General features: G+C 43.6%; 1 protein-coding gene across 3 annotated transcripts; it reads left to right on the top strand.

Moving 5' to 3' along the window:
• Positions 1 to 4,878: 4,878 nt before the first annotated feature.
• On the top strand, positions 4,879 to 16,055 carry slc35b2 (solute carrier family 35 member B2). 3 transcript variants are annotated; one of them, XM_029734090.1, is made up of 4 exons: positions 4,879 to 5,036; positions 9,175 to 9,383; positions 9,639 to 9,799; positions 14,066 to 16,055. In XM_029734090.1, the coding sequence occupies exons 1-4, from the start codon at positions 5,020 to 5,022 to the stop codon at positions 14,996 to 14,998; spliced, it is 1,320 nt and encodes a 439-aa protein (XP_029589950.1). In that variant the 5' UTR covers positions 4,879 to 5,019; the 3' UTR covers positions 14,999 to 16,055. The 3 variants fall into 3 exon arrangements, with proteins under 3 accessions (XP_029589950.1, XP_029589951.1, XP_029589949.1); XM_029734091.1 differs by lacking the exon at positions 4,879 to 5,036 and adding an exon at positions 7,561 to 7,799 and having other exon boundaries at positions 9,175 to 9,362; XM_029734089.1 differs by lacking the exon at positions 4,879 to 5,036 and adding an exon at positions 7,562 to 7,799.
• Positions 16,056 to 17,837: the final 1,782 nt, after the last annotated feature.

The following is a 17,837-nucleotide window of genomic DNA, read 5'->3' as shown; positions in this document are numbered from 1 at the left end:
CACTTTTTTCTTGTCATTCCTAAACATATGTTCAGAACTTCTGTTCATTTACATTTTTTTAATTTTTTATTTCACCTTTATTCAACCAGGTAAGCCAGTTGAGAACAAGTTCTCATTTACAACTGCGACCTGGCAAAGATAAAGCAAAGCAGTGCAACACAAACAACAACAGAGTTACACATGGGATAAACAAACGTACAGTCAATAACACAATAGAAAAATCTATATACAGTGTGTGCAAATGTAGTAAGATTAGGGAGGTAAGGCAATAAATAGGCCATAGTGGTGAAATAAGTACAATTTAGCAAATAACACTGGAGTGATAGATGTGCAAAAGATGAATATGCAAGTAGAGATACTAGGTTGCAAAGGAGAAAGAAAAAAAACTATATGGGGATGAGGTAGTTGGGTGGGCTATTTACAGATGGGCTGTGTACAGGTGCAATGATCGGTAAGCTGCTCTGACAGCTCATGCTTAAAGTTAGAGAGGGAGATATAAGACTCCAGCTTCAGTGATTTTTTTTTTTTGTTGCAATTTGTTCCAGTCATTGGCAGCAGAGGACTGGAAGGAAAGGCGGCCAAACGAGGAGTTGGCTTTGGGGATGACCAGTGAAATATACCTGCTGGAGCGCGTGCTGCTATGGTGACCAGTGAGCTGAGATAAGGCGGGGCTTTACCTAGCAAAGACTTATAGATGACCTGGAGCCAGTGGGTTTGGCGACGAATATGAAGCGAGGGCCAGCCAACGAGAGCATACAGGTCGCAGTGGTGGGTAGTATATGGGGCTTTGGTGACAAAACGGATGGCACTGTGATAGACTACATCCAATTTGCTGAATAGAGTGTTGAAGGCTATTTTGTAAATGATATCGCCGAAGTCAAGGATTGGTAGGATGGTCAGTTTTACGAGGGTATGTTTGGCGGCATGAGTGAAGGAGGCTTTGTTACGAAATAGGAAGCCGATTCTAGATTTAATTATGGATTCGAGATGCTTAATGTGAGTCTGGAAGGAGAGTTTACAGTCTAACCAGACACCTAGGTATTTGTAGTTGTCCACATTTTCTAAGTCAGAACCGTCCAGAGTAGTGATGCTAGTCGGGCAGGCTGGTGCGGGCAGCGATCGGTTGAAGAGCATACATTTAGTTTTACTTGCATTTAAGAGCATTTGGAGGCCACGGAAGGAGTGTTGTGTGGCATTGAAGCTCATCTGGAGGTTTGTTAACACAGTGTCGAAAGAAGGGCCAGATGTCACGTCCTGACCAGTAAAAGGGGTTATTTGTTGTTGTAGTTTGGTCAGGGCATGGCAGGGGGTGTTTGTTTTGTGTGTTTCGGTGTTTTTGGTTTATGTTCTATGTTACCTATTTCTATGTGTTTATCTAGTTTTCTATTTCTATGTTGGGTTTTTGGCAATGACCTCCAATTAGAGGCAGCTGGTTGTCGTTGTCTCTAATTGGAGTCCATATTTAGTTGGGTTTGTTTTCTCTTGTGTTTTGTGGGTGGTTGTTTCCAGTATAGTCTGCGCACCTTACTGGACTGTTTTCGTGTCAGTTTATTTTGTTTAAGTGTTTTCTTTAATAAAGAAAGAAGATGAGCACTTTACCCGCTGCGTTTTGGTCCAATCCTTACGACGTCTATGACAGAACCACCCACCAAATAAGGACCAAGCAGCGGGGATTGGAGCACCAAACAAGGACCAAGCAGCGGGGATTGGAGCACTGAAGAGGATGGATGTGGGAGGCAGAACGACGTTTCTGGGAGAGGAAACTAAGGGAGCTAGATGAGGCCAAGAGGCCTCCCCCCAAAACATTTTTTGGGGGGGGGGGCACGGGGAGTTGGGCAGAGTCAGGATGGAGACCTGAGCCAACTCCCCGTGCTTATTATGGGGAGCGACGGATCAAGCAAGCAACTTGTTATGCGGAGATACGCACTGTGTCGCCCATACGCGTGCACAGTCCGGTGCGGGCTCCGCAGCGTTACCAGGCGAGAGTTAGCCGGCAGCCAGGGAGAAGTGCGCCGGCGCAGCGCATCCTCGGTCCAGTTTACCCTGTTCCTGCTCCTCGCACTAGCCCTGAGGTGTGTGTCACTAGTCTGGCGCCCCCAAAGCCAGCCCCACGCATCAGGCCTCTAGTGCGCCTGCCCAGTCCAGTACGTCCTGTTCCTGCTCCCCGCACTAGCCATGAGGTGCGTGTTACTAGTCTGGCGCCTCCAAAGCCAGCCCCACGCATCAGGCTTCCAGTGAGCCTGCCCAGTCCAGTACGTCCTGTTCCTGCTTCGAACACTCACCCTCCAGTGCGCCTCCATAACCCGGTATAGCCAGTGCCTGCTGTGAGCACTCGGCCCCCAGCGACGCTCTCCAGTCTGCAGCCTTCAGCGACGCTCTCCAGTCTGCAGCCTCCAGCGACGCTCTCCAGTCTGCAGCCTCCAGCGACGCTCTCCAGTCTGCAGCCTCCAGCGACGCTCTCCAGTCTGCAGCCTTCAGCGACGCTCTCCAGTCTGCAGCCTCCAGCGACGCTCTCCAGTCTGCAGCCTCCAGCGACGCTCTCCAGTCTGCAGCCTCCAGCGACGCTCTCCAGCCCTGAGCCTCCATCGACGCTCCTCAGCCCTGAGTCTCCAGCGACGCTCCCCAGCCAGGAGTCTCCAGCGACGCTCCTCAGCCCGGAGTCTCCAGCGACGCTCCTCAGCCCGGAGTCTCCAGCGACGCTCCTCAGCCCGGAGTCTCCAGCGACGCTCCTCAGCCCGGAGTCTCCAGCGACGCTCCTCAGCCCGGAGTCTCCAGCGACGCTCCTCAGCCAGGAGGCTCCAGCGACGCTCATCAGCCAGGAGGCTCCAGCAACGCTCCCCAGCCTAGAGTCTACGGAACGGGAGCTACGCCCAGAGCCAGAGCCACCTCCGTAGTGGGAGGATTGGGGGGGGGATGTAGTACAGGGACCGTTGTTGACGGTGGCCACCCTCCCTTCCCTCCCTTTAAGTTTGGGGTTATCTTTCCCTCGATCCTGGCTGCTGCTAAAAAACATCCCCACAGCATGGTTCTGTCACCACCGTGCTTCACCATAGGGATGGTGCCAGGTTTCCTCCAGACGTGACGCTTAGCATTTAGGCCAAAGTGTTCAATCTTGGATTCATCAGAACAGAGAATCTTGTTTCTCATGGTCGGAGAGTGTTTAGGTGCCTTTTGGCAAACTCCAAGTGGGCTGTCATGTGCCTTTTACTGAGGAGTGGCTTCCGTCTGGTCACTCTACCATAAAGGCCTGTTGGTGGAGTGCTGCAGAGATGGTTGTCCTTCTGGAATGTTCTCCCATCTCCATAGAGGAACTCTGGAGCTCTGTCAGAGTGACCATTGGGTTCTTGGTCACCTCCCTGACCAAGGACCTTTGCCCCCGATTGCTTAGTACCTGGCGGACAGCCCTAGGAAGGGTCTTGGTGGTTCCAAATTTCTTTCATTTAAGAATGATGTAGGTTGCTGTTTCTTGGGACCTTCAATGCTGCAGCAATTTTTTGCTATCCTTCCCCAGACCTGTGCCTCGACACAATCCTGTCTCGGAGCTCTAAGGACAATTCCTTCGACCTCATGGCTTGGCTTTTGCTCTGACATGCACTGTCAACTTGGGGACCTTGTATAGACAGGTGTGAGCCTTTCCAAATCATGTCCAATCAATTGAATTTACCACAGGTTGACTCCAATCAAGTTGTAGAAACATCTCAAGGATGATCAATGGAGACAGGATGCACCTGAGCTCAATTTCAAGTCTCATAGTAAAGGGTCTGAATAATTATGTAAATAAGTATTTCTGTTTTAGATTTTTTTTATACATTTCCAAACATTTTCAAAAACCTGTTTTCGCCTTGTCATCATGGGGTATTGTGTGTAGATTGATGAGGAAAAAATCTATTTAATCCATTAAAGAATAAGGCTGTGATGTGACAAACAAATGTGGAAAAAGTCAAGGGGTCTGAATACTTTCCGAATGCACTGTATGTCATTAATATAGACTAGAGATCGAATAGATGTTTTGTTGATAGGGCCATTCTTGCAGGCTATTGCTGACTCGGCATGTACTGCAAATCCATCCAATTCATTTTTGTAAACATCGTGTGATGCTGACTCGGGAGAACAAAGCCTCCTTGATAACTGCAAACCCCCTTATTTCTCAGTTTCCTGTCTGCTGCTTTTGGTAAATCCTATTTATTGTTGTTGCTGGGTTCTTCCCTTTATACAATGAGTCTGGAAATTCCACTCAGCCGGATAACTTACCTGTTCTCTGTGTACTCTGACAGGCTGCCCATAATTAATATTCAGGCATATGCCTAAGGCAAGACTGGGCCCAAGAATAAAGAAGCCTTTCAATGAGGTGAGGGATTCATTTATTGTCTTTGTTGATGGGGAATGTTTTATCTTCTGTTTGCATGTTGGCATATTTTCTTTCACAAGCACTTGACCCTCTGGGCACAGACAATGTCTATTCCACATTGGTTCAATGTAATTTCATTGAAATGGAAACAACGTTGTTTCAACCAGTGTGCACGGTGGGGAGGGACTTATTTTTGCCTTTATTTTGGCATTTATCTGATTTATTCTTTGACAACTTGTTAATACGCAAATATAAGCCAGATAAACTAGTCTAGCTTGTTTTTCTGGATGATTAGGAATCCATTGTTTTGGCAGGGGATATGCAAATTATATTTTCTCAACACTGTAACTGAACAAACAAATCTTTATTTGCCCCAACCAGGACACAATGTTGTGAACCTAATGGCCGACGCCCTTTTGAGTGAACGAATTCCCTAAAATGACTCTATTGTCAGTAGACAAACCTGGCTGCTTTTGTGTCCTGTGACAAGAAGCAGATGTAAGACTCCGGGGCTGTATGTATCAAGCATCTCAGACTAGGAGTGCTGACCAAGGTTATTTCAAGCAACATCAAACTGTTTTAGAGACTGACGGACAGGGTCTGGTAGTGCTCCAGTTCTCCCTGTCAGAATAAGCAACAGAGGACTTGGAAACAATATCAACTCTGTAGAAATGGAACTATGGTTGTTGTGAGTAACCTAATTAATGTTCCTTTAACTGCGCATTCTAGTGAGTTTATACAAACTTTTATCTCCTACCATTCTGATAGATTTGAGACTGTCAGAAAACGTGGTTGTAATGTTAATAATTTAATTTGGTTGTTATTCCATTGGTTTACCTTGAGGCAGATGCCCCAGGGGCAGAGTGACCCACGCATTGAATATGGAGGTTTTAAATGTTAGAACAATCACCAGTAAAACCTTTCTCATGAATGACCTCATTACTGAGCGCAAAGTTGATTGCATGTTTTTCACTGAAACATGACTGTGTAGTCAGACTGTAGTGCCGCTCTTATTGAAGCCTCCCCCAGACTACAGCTTTTCATACTCTATCAGAAAAGGGAAAAGGGTGGGGGGACAGCTTCTAATTTTACTAATGCTCTCAGTTGTAAGGACATTTCGTTTGGCGACTTTGGGTCTTTTGAGCATCTTGCTACACTGTTTAAATGTCAGCCACCAGTGCTGGCTATAACCCTGTATAGGCCACCTAAGCACTGCCCCACTTTCTTTACTGATTTCTCTGAACTATTGTCTATTGTCCTTGAGAACTATGATAAAATCATTGTGTTGGGTGATGTTAATATTCATGTTGACAAAGAGACTGACTCCAAGGCCTGTCTGTATTGAATTTATTAATCTTTTGAGCTCTAATCTTTTCACATTTTATTTTCATAGTTTTTGAAATCATTTTTCCCCCCCTGTAAAGCACATTGCTTTGCATTCCATGTCTTAAATGTGCTGTATAAATACAGCTTGGTTTCGTTTGACCTAGGATCAGGGCACTATCAACAAAGCATATCAGAGGATGAGTGCTGATCTAGGATCAGTTTTGCCTTTTAGATCATAATGAATAAGATTACATGGACAGATGGGACTTGGTAGAACCTAAACCTGCACTCCTACTCTGAGATGCTTTGTGGATATGGGCCCTGGTCCCACTTGTCCATATAATCTCATACATTATGATCTAACAGGCTGAACTGATCCTAGATCAGCACTCCTACTTTATGACACCTACAACCCCTGGTTAAGGCTACTTCCTCTCTACCCAACCACCCCAACACTGCATGAAAGCATGCATGAGAACGGAGCATGATGGGCAGGTAGGTAGGCACTTCCTCTGTGGTTGGTGGTGTGGCATTTAAAATCAGCAATCTTGAACAGATACAGAATTTGCCTCTTTTCTAATAAGGTAATAGTCTCATAAGGCCATCCTTGGCTAATAAGATGATAGCCGTCGGAAAAGGCCATTGGGTAGCATGCTACGCAGCATGTGTACTGCACTGACAGTGTGCAGCACATACTGTACCCAGCACAACAGTACAACAAGCCATGGGTGGGCCTGGGAGGACATAGGCCCACCCACTGGGGAGCCAGGCCCAGCCAAACAGAATTCGTTTTTCTCAACAAAAGGGCTTTATTACAGACAGAAATACTCCTCAGTTACATCAGTTGTCCGGGTCTCAGACGATCCCGCAGGTGAAGAAGCCGGAAGTGGAGGTCCAGGGCTGGCGTGGTTACACGCGGTCTGCAGTTGTGAGGCCGGTTGGAAGTAATGCCAAATTCTACAAAATGATGTTGGAGGTGGCATACGGTAGAGAAATGAACATCCAATTCTCTGGCAACAGCTCTGGTGGACATTCATGCAGTCAGCATGCCAATTGCACACTCCCTCAAAACTTGAGACATCTGTGGCTTTGTGTTGTGTTACAAAACTGCACGTTTTAGAATGGCTTTTTATTGTCCCCAGCACAAGGTGCACCTGTGTAATGATCATGCTGTTTAATCAGTTTCTTGATATGCCACACCTGTCAGGTGGACGGATTATCTTGGCAAAGGAGAAATGCTCACTAACAGGGAAGTAAACAAATTTGTGCACAAAATTTGAGAGAAATAAGCTTTTTGTGCGTATGGAAAATTTCTGGGATCTTTTATTTCAGCTCATGAAACATGGGTCCAACATTTTACATGTTGTGTTTATATTTTTCTTCAGTATATGTCCATTTTCAGAAATGTTGGTAAATTAACTTTAATTGTTTAAAGAACTTGTAAAAGAGATTGGTGGGGTTTTCTGCTATCTAATCATGGCATGGGCTTATTCAATGACAGGCATGTCTGTGTTTTTGGACAGCAACACTTCCTCATTGTCAAGAGAACAGCATTTGCTTGCTGGTGTACTGAGAAACGAGGGACATACATCTTTCCAAACTTTTGGTTTTCAGTGTGGATAAATGAAAACTCCTCATTATAAATTGTTCATGCTTTGGAAAAACTATGTTGATAATACATTATCGGGTGAATGTTGTTGTGAATCAACTTAATTCTTCCAAGGTTTCATTTCTGATTGACTTTCTTGTTTCATTTAAACTACTGTACATATTGTAGCGATACTTACAGTACTGTACACAGTAGTTGTGCTGTACTACAGTGCAGTGGATTCGTGAATGTATTCATCCAGCCCCACAGGTGGCAATGTCGCAAAATAGGACTACAACCTCATTTTCCACTGAAGGGGGGGATTCTTTCTTGAAGTGAACACATAGGCAATTGATAAGTTGTAAAGGCACTGGGAAAGAGAACAGTTAGCTCAGGGGCGAAATTGCTTTTATAATAACGATTCCAACAGTTGATTTGAGTGGCTACATGCTTCCTTGCAGCGAAAGCGGTTAAGTTGTTCGGCGTGTTCGCTACGCCAGGTGTTAGTGGGAGGAAAATGCCATCTTTTTCATGGAGGTAGGAACATATTGTGCTGATGCGGTCGCCTCTTAATTTTCCTTTGAAAATGCATTCAATTTAAACCCAACGTAAAGCATTATTTTGTTGATTTGACACAGCAAACTGCTGGTTGTCAATGTGAGCGTGCCCTTGTAAGCAACAGTGGAACTGTGTACGCGACGTTATGTTTTGTTTTCAGGAAGATTGCAACGTTGTACTTCGCTTTTAGAGCTAACGTTAGCTGTTATGACGACAGTTTAACTAGTTACTTAGGTCCAAATGAATAAATGCAGAATTAAGGCCCTTGCTATGGCCATTCACATGATGTAGGTCTAGTCATATAACTGTTCACACGTTTCAGCTTTTAGTCCATTCCTTTGGGTTGTGTAAATAGTCGTATGTGGTTCGTTACTGTATGTGGGTCCTGTTACTGTATATTATTACAACGGACACAGTTCAGCTTTTCTAGGACAAGTCTGTAATGTAGTCCATCCCTGTCAGGTTTGTGAAAAACAACATGTAAACGCCAAGGCGGTTATGGGTCCAGGCTGACATCCTAGTCTCAAGTCATACAAGTGTGTATTCTAACCATTAGAATAATTAGGCGAACTGTTGCAGAGTACCTCATTTATATAAAAGCAACAAGGCCCTCTTTGCAATTGTGTAACAGTCAAATATGAACCATGTGATAAGTAGATGAAATCTAAATGTGGCCATTTTTCAGTCTCTGCCCTGATGTGAACGGCTTCGGCCTGCAGGTTGGTTGGTTAAAGTGCAGAGAGGACTGCATTCCTGCATATAGTGAGCTGCTTGTTCACAGCCCAGGTTGCACTAGGAGAAGCTGCAGTGGCCTGGCCTGGGGTAGAGGTGCACACAAAGAGCCTCTGTCTGTGTCAAGCAGAGAAGTATCCAGGCAGGCAGGGAACACACCTTTCACACAGCCTGATTAGGTTACCCCCCCCACACACACACACACTGGATGGGTGTAGGTAGGTTAGTAGTATCTGTGGAAAAGGATGCTAGTGTACAGGATTGGTGAACATGACAGGTGGACACTGGTCTTGCCACCTCGACCAATAGGAGGCTGTTGTATGAAAAGGGATGGTCTCTTCTCTTGACTCAATGGGTGTTATGTGCTTTAAATGACAGTGTGTCCCACCTTCCAATATGAATCAAAGTTGGGATATCTCATCAGAGATGAGTCTGCAGTATTTCAATCCATCACTCTAAAAATGTGGGAAAACATGCTGCTTCAATGGCTATGACTGCTTTATTATAGTTAATCAGTCTACTACATAGCTTACCTGCCATGTCTCTGCTACTAATCCTAGTGTGTGTGTGTGTGTGTGCGTGTGCGTGCGTGTGTGCTTGTGTGTGTGCACGTGCGCTGAAGGCTTTGGCTTGGCCTGGTTCTGATCCTCCCATCTTCGCTGGCGGCGGACGAAGAGTCGTCGCTGCTGCAGGACTGGCATGACGTGTGGCTGTTCCGCTTCTTCCTCAACGTGCTGGGCTACACCACCATCATCATCCCCGGCTACTTCCTCATCACCTACTTGAAGAGGATCAACTACCTCCAAACAGGTGTGGATGATCTACAAACTGGTGATTACACACACGCTGCACTTATACGCTGGCATACACACAGACCCACACACACAGACCCACACACACAGACCCACACACACAGGCCTACACTTTCTTCACATGACTAACACCTACCTATCTATCCGGTATGACTTAGTGTCCTTCAAGTTGCAAATCCCATGTTCTCTCTGTTGACATAACATGATCAGTATGTTGAATTGGATCGGTGAATGGTTGATGTGTTCTGGACCTTGTTTATTCCCCTCCTCCCAGGCCGAGGCATTTGCTATCCTGTCATAAAAGCCTGTGTGTTTGGAAGTGAATCGAAGACAGGTCTCCTAGACGACGTGTCGCTAGCTCCCAGAAATGACGCGGACTCTGGCTCGTCGGCCAGACAAGCCTTCAAGTTAGTCTTCTGCGCTGCAGGACTTCAGGTAGAGCACTTTGTGACATGTAGTTAAAATGGCTGTATACAGCACCTTCAGAATGTATTCATACCCCTTGACTTATTCCACATTTGGTTGTGTTACAGCCTGAATTCAAAAAGGTTTTAAATAGATTTTTGTACGTTACCCAATAATGACAAAGTTAAAACATGCTAATTTATTGAAAAATGAAATACAGAATTCTAATTTACGTAAGTATTCACAGCCCTGAGTCAGTAGTTTGTAGCACCATTGGCAGCGATTACAGTTGTGACTCTTTCTGGCTAAGCCTCTTTACTTTATTGAGTTTATTTTTACAGCGACAGTGCACATTTAATCAACCTTTTAGTAAAAGTGTCGGTTTTAGCCAGCCGGCTAATATTCAACCGCAGTCCCTGGGCAGGTTATTAAAAACAATTACAATAACAATACAGAAAAACAATGAGCAGTGAGCACATGCAGAGCAACATAGAACAAGCAACGCGTTACAAGCAACACGTAGCAGACAGACAGAGCAACATAGAACAAGCAGCACATAGCACACAGACAGACAGAGAAACATAGGACAAGCAGCATGCAGACAGAGCAACATAGGACAAGCAGCATGCAGACAGAGCAACATAGGACAAGCAGCATGCAGACAGACAGAAACAAAATGTATAAAAGCAACAGTGTTTCCACACCTCACAAGCTACAGACAACATGGAAAGCAGTAATACACAGCTAGGGATTATGTTCCCAAGTCTGATTGGCCTTTAGCCATGACTTTGTTTTTTGTGGAAGTGTGATAGGTGGTGCAGTTGTGTGTCTGATGGCAGTGTGTTCCAGACATGGGAAGCTCTCATAGAGAAAGCAGTTTGACTAAAGGTGCTATTCCTTAAGGGAACTATACAGTCACCTCTCATGGCAGGGGGGTGCCAGACCATTTAGGATCTTGAATACAAGCTGAGGAACTCATGCTTACTGAAGATGTAACAGTGATGATGTCTATCAAGCACTTTGAGAGCCTGTTTTTGCAGTGTTACTATGGTCTTTCCCTGTCAACTTCTTTAGATTTTTCCAGATCAATTTAGAATTTTCCTTAGCTTCACCAATTATGTTGATTTAAAAAAAATGTTTTCCTTGGCCTGTGATTTCTTTCATCACCTTATTTCTCAACATGGTAAACCTATGTTGAGAAAGTTTTCGAGCATAATCTCATTCTTTCATCAGTTTCCAAATTTCTCCATTTAGCCAAGGAAGAATTATCTTCCAGGTAGGTTTGGATTTGGTTTTCTTTAGGAAGCCATTTATTGTAGGCTGGATTGTGAATAGAAAACCCTGACTGTCAGTTTCTACATTTGTATAGAACAGTTAATTCCCTTAATTGCATCAAAATCATTTAATTCACCCTTAGGTATTCTGAGTTGATCAGGCTTTCTAACAGTAGAGAGGTTAAACCTGTTATTAGACAGCTTTCTGGCTATGAGTGTCACATTATGGTCAGACAGCCCAGTAACCATATAGAATGATTGTCATGCTTTCTGGTGTATTACTAAACACCAGATCAATATGTGTTTTAGAAGAACATGACGCTGAACTGTAGATTGTCATCCCAGCAAGGACGCACTGAGATTATCAGTAGAGCAGCTACATACTGTACATAGTTGACAACTGTGGCAATGTACTGGAGATAAAAAGCATAATTGCACTTTAAATGTTTGTGAGAGCTACTTATCAGGTATTCACCGACCCCAGCTCAGGTATTCACCGACCCCAGCTCAGGTATTCACCGACCCCAGCTCAGGTATTCACCGACCCCAGCTCAGGTATTCACCGACCCCAGCTCAGGTATTCACCGACCCCAGCTCAGGTATTCACCGACCCCAGCTCAGGTATTCACCGACCCCAGCTCAGGTATTCACCGACCCCAGCTCAGGTATTCACCGACCCCAGCTCTTTTAGATGAAATAACAGCATCTGGAGGAAAAGCAGCACCTGCCGCACCTCCCTTCGATCGGCCAGCTTTAACATCTTTACACACCTGGATTGTACAGTATTATTTTAATTTTTTTATTCTTCAAGCTCTGTCAAGTTGGTTGTTGATCATTGCTAGACATCCATTTTCAAGTCTTGCCGTAGGTTTTCATGGCGATTTAATTTTTTTATTTTAAGTCCAAATTGAAACTAGGCCACTCAGGAACATTCAATGTCGTCTTGGTAAGCAACTCCAGTGTACATTTTGCTTTGTTTCAGGTTATTGTCCTGCTGACAGGAGAATTCATCTCCCAGTGTCTGGTGGAAAGCAGACTGAACCAGGTTTTCCTCTGGGATTTTGCCTGTGCTTAGCTCTATTCTGTTTGTTTTTTTATGCTACAAAACTCCCTAGTCCTTGCCGATGACAAGCATGCACATAACATGATGCAACTTCCCCCATGCTTGAAAATACGAATAGTGGTACTCTGTCATGTGTTGGATTTTCCCCAAACATAATGCTTTGTATTCAGGACAAAAAGGTTAATTTCTTTGCCACATTTTATGCGGTTTTATTTTAGTGCATTATTGCAAACAGGATGAATGTTTTGAAATATGTTTATTCTGTACAGGCTTCCTTTTCACTCTGTAATTTAGGTTAGTATTGTGGCGTAACTACAATGTACTTGCTCCATCCTTAATTTTCTCCTATCACAGCCATTTAAATTCTAACTGTTTTAAAGTCTCCATTAGCCACATGGTGAAATCCTCTAGCAGTGGTTCCCAAACTTTTTATAGTCCCGTACCCCTTCAAACATTCAAACTCCAGCTGCGTACCCCCTCTAGCACCAGGGTCAGCGCACTCTCAAATGTTGTTTTTTGCCATCATTGTAAGCCTGCCACATACACACACTATACATTTATTAAACATAAGAATGAGTGTGAGTTTTTGTCACAACCCGGCTCGTGGGAAATGACAAAGAGCTCTTATAGGACCAGGGCACAAATAATAATAATCAATAATTTAGCTCTTTATTTAGCCATCTTACATATAAAACCTTATTTGTTCATGGAAACTTCTGAATAACTCACCACAGGTTAATGAGAAGGGTGTGCTTGAAAGGATGCACATAACTCTGCAATGTTGGGTTGTATTGGAGAGAGTCTCAGTCTTAAATCATTTTCTACACACAGTCTGTGCCTGTATTTAGTTTTCATGTTAGTGACGCGGACTGTGTCAGGCCCGCCACGCCTGTTGACTCATCCAGCTGTAACGCATAGAATTCACTGGCTTGTATGTGAAGCAGTAGTTGTTTCAAAACATCTCCTGCCATGACACTGATGTGTCATGAAACTGTTGTTTGATGAAGACATTGTCTGTATAGGTTTTTGTTGTTGTCCTTTTCCCCCAGCATTGTCCCAGCCACATCTGTGGCAGCAGGATGAATTCTCCACAATAGTATGGGCCTGCCTGTCCTAGCCACTCGGTAGCTCACCATATAAGACGCTTCTAGCCCCTTCTTATTAATGGTATCTGTTGCCTTTATACATGTATAGACCAGTTGGAAAATATAAATGGACTGTTTGTGAGGAAAAAAAATGTAAAAACAAATGTGAATGTGTTTATTTGGCGTACCGCCAGTACCTGCTCTATGGCAAATGGGTTGTGAAGGACACCTGTATCTTTGTAGTGACTGAGTGTATTGATACACCATCCAAAATGTATTTAATAACTTCATGTTCAAAGGGATATTTAATGTTTATTTTATTTTTCTTGTCTACCAGTAGGTGCCCTTTGCCAGGCATTGGAAAACCTCCCTGGTCTTTGTGGTTGAATATGTGTTTGAAATTCACTGCTCGACTGAGGGCTCTTACATATCTATGTGTGGGGTACAGAGATGAGGTAGTCATTCAAAAATGTGTAAGCTAATTTTTATGCCATAATACAGGGGTTTAATACTTTTTGACACAAGACATTTGAACTTTTTATTGATTTGCACACATTTCTAAAAACATGATTCCGCTTTGATATTATTGGGTATTGTGTGTGTGTGTGTGTGTGTGTGTGTGTGTGTGTGTGTATGTATAGAGGCCAGTGACACAAAATTGCAATTGAATCACTTAAATTCAGGCTGTATTAACAAAATGGGGAAAAAGTCAAGGGGTGTAATACTTTCTGAAGGCACTGTAAATAAATTGTATTGAATTTGATTGGGTAGATTCTATATATTTAAACTGCAATGCAAACATATTGACTTATTCATATCTCATGTACTTCATATTGTACTTCTCCTTCTCTATGTTATCCTGTTGTCTCTCCAGGTGTCCTACCTGACATGGGGTGTCCTACAGGAGAGAGTGATGACTCGCTCGTACGGTGCTTCCACCCCCGAGGAGGAGGGCGAACACTTCAAGGACTCCCAGTTCCTGGTGTTCATGAACCGTATCCTGGCACTGACCGTGTCAGGCCTGTGGTGTGTCCTGTTCAAGCAGCCTCGCCACGGCGCACCTATGTACAAGTACTCATTTGCCTCGCTCTCCAACGTCCTCAGCAGCTGGTGCCAGTACGAGGCCCTCAAGTACATCAGCTTTCCCACCCAGGTGCTGGCCAAGGCCTCTAAAGTGATCCCTGTCATGCTCATGGGCAAGATTGTGTCACACAAGAGCTATGAGTACTGGGAGTACCTGACGGCGGCACTCATCTCTCTGGGTGTCAGCATGTTCTTGTTGACGAGCACGGCCGATAAGCACCCATCTACGGTCACAACGTTCAGCGGCGTGGTCATCTTGGGTGGCTACATCGTCTTCGACAGCTTCACGTCCAACTGGCAGGACAACCTGTTCAAGCACAAGATGTCATCTGTGCAGATGATGTTCGGCGTCAACCTCTTCTCCTGCCTCTTCACTGTGGGCTCGCTGCTGGAGCAGGGCGCCTTCTTCGACTCGCTGGCCTTCATGACGCGCCACTCGGAGTTCGCATTCCATGCCGTGCTGCTGTCGGTGTGCTCGGCGTGCGGCCAGCTCTTCATCTTCTACACCATAGCGCAGTTCGGCGCCGCCGTTTTCACCATCATCATGACCCTGCGGCAGGCCATCGCCATCCTGCTCTCCTGCTTCCTGTACGGCCACGCCGTCACCATGGTGGGGGGCTTTGGCATGGCCGTGGTCTTCCTCGCCCTCTTCCTGCGTGTCTACGCCCGCAGCCGCATGAAGGCGGGACGCAAGGTACCGCAGCCACAGGTGCAGAAGGTCTAGGAGGAGGAGTTGGAGGGAACTGGAAAATGAACTAAAGCCACGTTTTCGGTGGCGCTTTTTCTCGTCTGTGTGTCCAGTTTGACTTTTTTTAAGTGTTCATTTTATGGGTTTCTACTTTGTATAGAAAAGGTACAGAAAGGGATTCTAATGCCTTTTTAAGGTGTTTGACTTGACACGAACCGAGCTGTTGTATAGAAAAGGTACAGAAAGGGATTCTAATGCCTTTTCAAGGTGTTTGACTTGACACGAACCGAGCTGTTGTCAGAGGTCAATCGGCTAAAGCAATCAGCAGTCACATTTGTGTATCTGAAACCCAGCTCAAAAGTATACCACATTGGCATGTGAAATGTAAATAACTGGTAATGGCTGACGCCTTTTGATTTCTGCCTCCGTGATATCCTTCTGGAGCAGCACTCAGAACATAAATTTGACATTTGAGGTGTAGTGTTGGCGTTAGCGCTAGGACATGAGCTGTGTACTGCAAGACTCCAGCTCTTGGTAATGTAACATTGCGAATGGCACCATACTAAGTGATTTATAAGGCCTCTATGAAAAGTTACTTTGACAGTGAGAGAACATGAGATATTGTGGTGAGCAGAGCAGGGGATCATCTCTGTGTAGATACTGTATCAATTTTGTTTAAAAACGATGTCATTATTGCATTGTTCTACTTTTTGGACATGGCATGAGAGAAATGTTCTGTGATCATTACTAGTCAATGATCAGGCAATTCTGCTTGAATATTTTATTTCTTCTGTATAAAGAAGAGTCACTTTGGGCAGTGTTCTGACTTCAGATCTGCCCACTTAACTTACGTTTTTGCAGAAGTCTACCATTGACATGAATGAAGGATTTACGCGGATGTTCGAGCTGTGCAAACCCAGATCTCAAGTTAAAATACAGATCATAGAAAGTTGATGTTTTTTGGCCCTCATGGCTTACCAGAGTATGTCTGATAAGGAATGTTACTGATAGTGTCCCCACAGAGAACTAAACCCTTTTCCTCACAGCATCACAAGAATAAATACGCAGTTTACCAGCAAACCATCAAAAATAACTTTGCAGCAGTTAATGTTCTATTTTATATGGAACTGGGACTGTGTCACACACACAGTGCCTACGGAAAGTGTTCAGACCACTTGACTTTTTCCACATTTTCTTACGTTACAGCCTATTCTAAAATGTATTACATTGTTTTCTTCCCTCCTCAATCTACACACAATACCACCATAATGTCAAAGCAAAAACAGGTTTTTAGAATTGTTTGCAAATGTAATTAAACAAAATATTACATTTACGTAAGTTTGCAGACCCTGTTCGTTCATGCACCTGAGCTCAATTTCGAGTCTCATAGCAAAGAATACTTAGGTAAATAAGGTATTTCTGTTTTTTAAGTTGTATAAATATGCAAACATTTCTAAAAAACTGTTTTCGCTTTGTAATTATAGGGTATTGTGTGTAGATTGACGAGAATAAAATCTATTTAATCAATTTTAGAATAAGGCTAACGTGACTGTGGAAAAAGGCAAGGGATTTGAATACTTTCCGATGCAGTGGGGGTGTTGGGCATCTTGAATAAGCATCTGTTGACCGATCTTATTTTTTAATAGGACACACTAACGTTGGGTCATGCAAAAGACAATTTACTGTCAAATGCCAGCAAGAGTTGCAGCCAGACGGATTTAATCGAACTTCAGCTTTTGGAACATTCAGCCTGCACAATTATTTGCTCTCTGCTTTGTTAGTTTAGGATTCAACTCAGCAAACCATAATGATATATTTGATTAGCATAAATGCCATAAATCTTTATGCTGTATGTTAAAAGTATTGTGGCATTCATTTAATGGCCTGGCTGACCCAGGGAGTGTGTGTGGGGAGGGGAGGACTTCCAGTTTGCTTAGCCAGGCAAATGAATCAGCGCTATGTATATAAACGAATTATCATTAATTGATACACTATATGTTTATATACAGTACCAGTTAAGTTTGGACACACCTACTCATTCAAGGGTTTTACTTAATTTTTTATTATTTTCTACATTGTAGAATAATAGTGAAGACATCTAAACTAAGAAATAAAACACACTACCGTTCAAAACTTTGTGGTCACTTAGATATTTACTTGTTTTTTAAAGAAAAGCAACACAAGAATTGTCCATTTTAAATAACATAAAATTGATCAGAAATACAGTGTAGACATTGTTAATGTTGTAAATGACTATTGTAGCTGGTAACGGCAACTTTTTTTTTTTTTTTATTGAATATCTACAAAGGCGTCCAGAGGCCTATTATCAGCAACCATCACTCGTGTGTTCCAATGGCACGTTGTTTTAGCTAATCCAAGATTATCATTTTAAAAGGCTAATTGATCATTAGAAAACCCTTTTGCAATTATGTTAGCACAGCTGGAAACTGTTGTCCTGATTTAAAGAAGCAATACAACTGGCCTTCTTTAGACTAGTTGAGTATCTGGAGCATCAGCATTTGCTGGTACTATTTGTATTTCTGATCAATTTGATGTTATTTTAATGGACCAAAAATGTGCTTTTCTTTCAAAAACAAGGGAATTTTTAAGTGACCCCAAACTTTTGAATGGTAGTGTATGGAATCATGTAGTAACCAAAAACATGTTAAACAAATCAAAATAGATTTAAAATTCTTCAGGTGGAATGCTTTTCCAACAGTCATGAAGGAGTTCCCACATATGCTGAGCACTTGTTGGCTGCTTTTCCTTCACTATGCGGTCCAACTCATCCCAAACCATCTCAATTGGGTTGAGGTTGGGTGATTGTGGAGGCCAGGTCATCTGATGCAGCACTCCATCCCTTTCCTTCTTGGTC

This window comes from Salmo trutta, chromosome 35 (assembly GCF_901001165.1).
Source record: "Salmo trutta chromosome 35, fSalTru1.1, whole genome shotgun sequence".
Taxonomy (NCBI): Eukaryota; Metazoa; Chordata; class Actinopteri; order Salmoniformes; family Salmonidae; genus Salmo; species Salmo trutta.
Note: the sequence above shows the minus strand (reverse complement) of the source record. Positions and strands in the feature narration are given on the sequence as shown.

Excerpts from the sequence above, each read along its gene's own strand:
- slc35b2 (XM_029734089.1), top strand. The coding sequence starts at position 7,780 with ATGCCATCTTTTTCATGGAG. Across the intron at positions 9,384-9,638 it reads TGTGGATGATCTACAAACTG|GCCGAGGCATTTGCTATCCT; the intron begins GTGATTACACAC and ends CCCTCCTCCCAG. Across the intron at positions 9,800-14,065 it reads TCTGCGCTGCAGGACTTCAG|GTGTCCTACCTGACATGGGG; the intron begins GTAGAGCACTTT and ends TTGTCTCTCCAG.